Below are 7,269 nucleotides of genomic sequence, written 5' to 3' on the forward strand. Positions count from 1 at the left end.
CCTAGAATGGAGCTGGTTGGAGTTGAGCCTACAATTGAGCGGGTAGTTCGGTGGCACCGACATCCAGCTGAAAGTTTATAGGAGGGTTAGTAAAGAAAATTTGTTCATGAGGAAATGTGCCAGCAAAACATTGAGTCAGAGTGCAAGTCAAATGCTCTTAACAGTTTTTTGATCGCTTTTCTTTAATTACAATTCTTATTATTTTTAGTTGGCATTGATGTACAAAAGAAAATCCTGAGCCTTTTTTGTCCTCTCATCGACCATTGTATTTTTGAATCATATTAGTCTATGTAAAAGAATTCAGTACCTTATGTTTTGTATATTTGGAAATGTCTAAAGGTGTGGTGTTATATAATAACTGTATGATATGCTTTGTATGCCTTTCCCTGTAGCCTTAGCATGGTCATCATTTTCTCTTTCATGTCCTTCATCTTAAATTAAAAAATATGAACCATTGCATTGTGCTAAAGTTTATCATTATTATTTAATTTATTTATAGGCAATAGTTCTTCTAGAAAAAAAATGTAAATTTTGTGTAACAAGCTAAAATAGAATCTTCTTTGTTGCAATTGGGAACATGCCACATGACTATTGAGCTGGCATTATTTGCAAATTCTATTAGCTGACAATGTTGATGTGTATCTTTGATACCATTCATTTGAACCACCAAATAATAGAAGTTGTTTGATTGGTAAAATATTTTTCAGGTTTCTAACCACACGCTTACTTATTTTGTATTCACTATAACGCATGGTCTTTTGTGCTATAACATAATGTCAAACCACTAAAATTTATATGCCCCGTTGCAATCGCACGGCTCTTGTGCTAGTATGTTATTAAAATATGTATGCTTACTGACCCTAAATCATTCGTTCTGGTTGACCCGAAATACAAGTGTACATACTCGGTAAATATTATTTTTCCAGGAAGTTCCTATACTAGGTCAGAAAGGTTAGTTTGAAATACTAGGTAGATATGGGCGTGAGCTATGCTAAGGTTAGCCACGTTTCTGATGACACTTAACCAATCCTTTTATGTGACAAGTAGAGCTTGGCACATGGCTTATTTTTTGTCTTTCGAGAATATTGTGATGTTATTCGTTTGGTCTCCCGGCCTAGGTATTGGTCGTCTTCTTTTTAGGAGAAACAACTGCAGGTGAATATGAAGATAAATAAACTGCGAGAGACTGTGAAGGCACAACAAGAAAAGGTAACAAGCCATGGGCGTTCTCAGCTCAAATCTTACTTGCGAGCAATCTACAGATCGACCATTCCATCCGTATGGCAGAATAGACGTTTATTTAGGCCCTGATGATTATCAGTTGTGTTGATCTCCTCATGTGATGTGTAGTTGCAAACGGCGGCGAAGACGGCTGGGATAAACCACGAAGAGTGGCTGGAGAATGCGGATCGTTGGGTGGTCGGCTTCCTGGAGAAGTTCGAGGAGCACTGCCACGTCATGGTATAGTATACTTTGCTTGGAAGCTTAACAGAGTAGCCGAGTCGAACATGATACTGAGGAGAAAGAGATATACTGATGATGTTGTAATAATTACTTAGGAGAATGCCATCAAGGACCGGGTACGAAGAGAGGCTGGGGAGCCAGGCCGGCAAAGGCATAGCCGGTGGTCTCATGCAGCAGATGGCGGCGGCCTGATCTTCCAGACCAGGCTAGGATGCGAAATGCAGTGGGATGCCCATGGTGTGGTGGTGGTGGTGTGAACAAACACCGAGAAAGTGATTATTTGCTATAGTTGTGCTTCGTGTCATGGAATGTGATGCTTGTGCGTGTAAAGTGGTTGAGTTACCTGAGTCAAACCTTTGTATATTTTTTTTTGTTGATGGACAACAAATAGAACAATGTCAATGTATAATACAAAGAGGACAGTGGAAGAGGCGCATCCCACCTGGCACCGCCCCAATTTCCTCTCAGTTGGCGCACCAAGGGTGCGCCCCAACCACTAGTATTATGCGAGACGCGCGCGGTGCGTTGGTGGCGATCGTGGGCGAGCTCTCGAAAAAAGGGGTCGTGAGCGCTACTCTCGGGAGCGTTCGTTGTGGAGTGAATTGCAAAAAACATCGACACTTCAGGCTAGGGTTGCAGGAACCACACATCTACGGAATTGTGCCAAAAACCACTTATTTTTTGTCTAATTTTTTGCAAAAAACACTAGTTGACGGTTTAGATCGTTTTGAGCATGATTATGACAGGTGGGTCGCGTAAATGATGACGTGGCGTAATGGTTAAGTTCGACGCCGTTAGATGAGGAGTTTTCTAGACTTACAAAACAAACACTATAATTTTACAAAGACCCCCTTAGTTAAAAATCAAAAAAGCAATTAGCTCCTTGATTTGTCTACCCCGAGCAGGCGAGCAGAGCAGCATTACCCCGGCCGGCCATGGTTCTTGTCGCCGGCGAGGGGGCGCGCGGCGCCACTTGCCTCCATGGCCGAAGCCGCCGCAAGCTCCCGCCTGGGTCGCCGCCGCAGATGAGCCACAACACCAGGGGGTTGATGACCTCGTCTGGGTCGTGCGGCGGGGCGTGCTCGAGGGTCGTGCACCGGCGGACAGGGGCGGCCGCAGGGTCGTCCGCAGGCGGACAGGGACGTCGCCAGGTGGTGCGCCGGCGGACAGGGGCGGCCCCGGGGTCGTGCGCCGGCAGACAGGGGCGGCCCATCTCCTGTGATGCAGGTCGGGCGGCGCCGGAGAGGGATGGGCATGGGGTGACGCCGGAGAGGGACGGGCGTGGGGCGGCGTCGAAGAGGGACAAGCATTGGGTGGCGCCTGAGAGGGATGGGCGTGGAGCGGCATCGGAGAGGGACGGGCATGGGGCGGCACTGGCCTCCCTCTTCGCAATGGCCTCCCTCGCCTGATATGCTTGGCGACGGCGGCATATCTAGCTTGAAGACGGCGGCAGGTCGGGGAGGGAGGGGCGGCGGCGTTAGCAGGGCATGCCGCCGGCGGCGGGGGGAGTTCATACGTCGGCTGAGCAGCGAGCAGAGTTTGGGGGAGTTTTTGGCAACAAAAAAAGCATCTAATGACGTTCATCTCGAACCGTTACGCCATGTCAACAAAAGTGGGCTCCACCTGTCATAATCATCATTAAATGGGCTAAATCAGTCAACTAGTGTTTTTTGCAAAAAGTTAGATAAAAAATTAGTGGTTTTTGGCACAATTCTGTAGATGTGTGGTTTCTGCAACCCTAGCCTGAAGTGTCGATGTTTTTTGCAATTCACTCGTTCGTTGTGTCTGTTTTTGCGTTGGTTCTCTACCCCTTTACGCCAGCTCGTGTTGTTCAGTTAACCGAGATGAAAACCGAACATACTGAATTCTATTCGGTTAGTGGACCTGAAAACCGATTTTTTTTTGTGACAGAAGAAAAAACTGAAAATTCGGTTTCAGCATCGGTTCGGTCTTCGGTTCATCGGTTTTTATGCCCACCCCTACATGGACCGGTTGACATGGGCGGAGCTAGTTGAGGACGTCGGTGTACAAATGTATACCCACTATTTTAGCAAAATGCTTGTATAATCAGGTATAATTCATATATATAACACTACACATAAATAAACTTGAGTAAAAGTATTTTACTGGTCTATGCACACCCATTGTTCAGATGTTGGCTCCACCATTGCCGGTTGATGATCACGAATGTTGCCATCAGATTAACCGTACACAGCACCAGGATGATACGAACTGGTGCCTGCGTCCCTGAGTGCCTGTGATGAGGCATGTTCGTAGTACGTGGCTGTGGAGTTACTTGGCCCTGCACGTACCATTGAAGCTTGAGATTGCAGGCGTCCAAGGATGTTGGCATACTCTTTGTGCTACTCCCACAAACTATACTACTATTTAGTTTGAGAACTGGAAAATGCACATCGATCGAGTGAAACTAAACTGAGGACAAACATATTTTCCCATCGAACACAAGATCCCTCTAGGTTCCATAACAATGTGTATATAAGAGCAAATAAAGAGATCATCCCAAGATCAGTTTAGGAAGAGGCCTGAGCCCAAATTTTTTCATCATTCTTCTCAACACCATTTTCTCATCATCGCTCCATGGACATGTTTGCTGCCCGACCATCCGCCAATCCCAGAGTCCGATGTACCGAACATGGCCATCCTTCAGCAAAACAATGCGTTGCAACGATGTGCACACCCTCACAACATACTTCAAAAGCCATATGTTACGCTGCGTGTATCCAATCACGACCAGCTCCTTGAGGTGATGGTGCCGAAGCTCATTGCGTGATTTCGACCAATTCATCCCGCGCAGATAATCAGGCTCCGTTTCTGAGTGAGGCACGTGGATGTGCATGACCTCGAGAAATGTCGAGGCCATGAGGAGGCCACGTGTCCATGAGATATCCCAATTTGAAGGCATGTCAGCGACAAGGAGCTTTTTCAGGTGCGGCAACTTCTTCTCCGGACTGCTAGCTCCAATCCAAGTTCTGCGTCCAATAAATCGGATGACGAGGTTCGCCATGGTGGGGGACATACCGAGGAACGAGTCGAACTCATTTATCCACCGTGCCGCCACTATACTATCATCCTCTAGAGAGAATGAAAGGTTAGTGTCCATGAGGCTCGGAACCGAGCCAAATAGAATCTTTGAAGTGTCGGTTAGGCTGCACGCTAGACGGACAAGCATTGGGAGGTCGCGCAGCTCGATCACAAAAAATGAGCACTCTTCCAGGACGAGCTCCCTGATATGTGAACACGGCGCGTCCACCACCAAAGTGGTATGTGCGCAGGAGCAGGACGTGAGGTACAACACCTGCAGCCCAATGCAGTCTCTGAACACCCTCTCGTACACGTTCACGGATGTGGAAGCAGACATGTCATGCAGGACGAGCTTAGTAAGCATGTTGTAGTTATGCAGCGGTGGCAGTGCACAGTACTTGCCCAGAGTCAGGCTGCGAAGGCAAGACCGGAGGTTGAGGCAGTTGTGGGGGAAGTTGTATGTCCGCGTCTGATCATAACCAGACGATGGCCTGACGACAACCTCCAGATCTTCCACCCCCCATGCACCGACTGCAACATTGATAAGGTGGTCCACACAAATGCTATTGTATGTCTGAAAAAACTCGAGACGGAGGGTCTTTACATGCCGGTCATGGCCACTGTCTGCTTCCAAAAAGCTCGTGATTCCGTTTGCGAATGACCTTATTGTGTCGATCTCACATCGCGCCTTGAGACCGTCGAGTGTCCCGGCCAAAGTGGCGTCACGCGGCAAGTTGAGTTGGCGAAGGGCAACGGTCCGTTCGTACTCGGCGGGAGTATGTCGCTCACCCTGAAGTCGAGTGCGGACAGCTTGTGCGGGATGCGAACCCAACGCCTGGCAAGGATGGCCATGGAGAGGGCTGTTCGGGTGTCCAGCCTGCTTACTATGAGGAGGATCAGATCGTCATGGAGCGCACTAAGGCGGTCCTCACCGCCAGACGTGTGAGGCCGCACTCGACGCAACATGGGCATGGCTTTCAGTGGCAATGGTATAGCAGAAAAGTTTCGGAGTTCCTGTGCCATATTAAAAAATAAATATTGGGATGACATATAGTACAGTCTTACCGAAAAGAACAATATAAATAGGTTTTACAATAAATATTATAGCTCACCAAATATGTTTAGAGTTAGCAAATACAAATAGTTGGGAAGAAATGATAGTCTTACATGAATATAATAGTCTCTTCATTTTTGACAATTGTACAACAAAAGTAACACCAAACTAGCATAAGAAACTAGTGAAGTTGATACAACACAAGAGTGGACGTGATAAAACTGCTCAATGCATTGCCGGACCAGAAAGTAGTCGGATGGTGGGCGCACTTGTCAAAAAGTAAAAAATAGAACGGAGGTAAAAAGTGGGCAACTGAAGAATATAAACAGCCAATTGATACATAACACTGCAGTTCCATCGTACGTTTGAAATGTGCGTGATTCTACAATTACAACAACCACAAGAATTATAAAACTGAATTAAGTTGGGGATTCCGAAAATATCAGCAACACAGTTAAAACAAGTAATGTAACGCTTGGGATTGTGCACTGGGGATTTAGGGTTAATGGGGGCAGCAGGGCACAACAATACAGCAGGTCATCAGGCAGTCGATAATATGAACAAGCGGAAGCAGGCTTACCAGGTCCTTCCAGGCTGCTCCGGCGCTCGCGTGCTGTCTCTGGTGGCGCGGCCGCGGGACCGAGCTGCGACGGGCAACCTGCCGGCGAGGGTAGGCAGACAGGGGGGACTGGAGGTGGAGGAGGTGAGACCGCGAGGGGCCGGCGCGGTACGGCCGTCCGCGTGCGGGCGGCGCCGGCGACCGCTGGAGCCTGGAGGCCAAGTTCGGGATCGTGATCTGAGGCACTCGTCCCTCGTGTAGGAGAAAGTATATATAGAGTTTAAAAAAAAAGTATATATCGACTGGGCTAGCTGTGGAAACAGAATTGTACTCCCTCATTCCCGATATCCTAGGCGTACTAGAATTAGCACCAAAATTAGCGCATCGGTGGTTACGTGAGCCATCGTATACACGAGGGAAGCATCCACGAGTAGAAAAATAAAAGAGGAGGCACGCACGATCTCATTGGACCTTGTCTTGTCTTGGTTATTTTTTTAACACACCGAAGCGCCAGGGGCGGAGATGTAAGGGACACAGTAGTATCTCGAATATGGGTGGCAATCTCACTCACAGATACAGGAGTTGGCAGCGATTACACGAATATGAAGTAGCTAGGGTTCTTAGCGAGGAGGAAGAGGAAAATGGATCGGGAGTTGGTAGCTGCCAGGAGCCGTCCGCCGTGATCCTCGGATGCCCTAGCCTGCCCTGGTAGCAGGCTTAAGTACCTCTTTGCTCTTGAGCCACATGTTCCTCCACTCTGGGCCAAAGTAGCGTGGGTTGGGCCTGGGGCACGCCTGGGCCTTGCTGACGGGCTGGCAGGTGGGGTATGCTGGTCAGGAGCGCCAACACCCCCTCCTTCTTCGGAAGAGGCTTGTCCCCAAGCCTCTGCGTGCGGAAACCGAGCTTGGAGCGCTTCTTTGTCTTCCCAGGTGGTACCGACCGCAGGAACAGACCATTGGATTTGCACTTGCTCCTTCATGGCACCGTTCTTCTCGCGTCATCTTGATTGCAGAACAGCAACAGGCACCGCGAGGTCTTCTTCTTGTGGTGGAAGCGTAGTGGATGCCGTTGTGCCCGGTAGGAGAGCTTGTCGGAGCTGGGAGACGTGGAAGACTGGATGCACCGTAGCTTGAGGAGGTAGTTTGAGCTC

General features: G+C 48.5%; 1 protein-coding gene and 1 pseudogene across 1 annotated transcript; one reads left to right on the forward strand and one right to left on the reverse strand.

The window, feature by feature from the left end:
- Positions 1-975: 975 nt before the first annotated feature.
- LOC123076546 (choline-phosphate cytidylyltransferase 2-like) lies at positions 976-1,656 on the forward strand (annotated as a pseudogene).
- A 2,300-nt stretch (positions 1,657-3,956) lies between these two features.
- LOC123085860 (uncharacterized) lies at positions 3,957-6,381 on the reverse strand. Its single transcript, XM_044507576.1, has 2 exons — positions 6,141-6,381; positions 3,957-5,520 (listed from the first exon to the last, which is right to left on the reverse strand). The coding sequence occupies exon 2, from the start codon at positions 4,868-4,870 to the stop codon at positions 3,980-3,982; it is 891 nt and encodes a 296-aa protein (XP_044363511.1). The 5' UTR covers positions 4,871-5,520; positions 6,141-6,381; the 3' UTR covers positions 3,957-3,979.
- Positions 6,382-7,269: the final 888 nt, after the last annotated feature.

Source organism: Triticum aestivum, chromosome 1B (assembly GCF_018294505.1).
Source record: "Triticum aestivum cultivar Chinese Spring chromosome 1B, IWGSC CS RefSeq v2.1, whole genome shotgun sequence".
Classification (NCBI taxonomy): Eukaryota; Viridiplantae; Streptophyta; class Magnoliopsida; order Poales; family Poaceae; genus Triticum; species Triticum aestivum.

Coding starts and splice junctions, on each gene's coding strand:
- LOC123085860 (XM_044507576.1), bottom strand. CDS start 4,870: ATGCTTACTAAGCTCGTCCTGCATGACATGTCTGCTTCCACATCCGTG.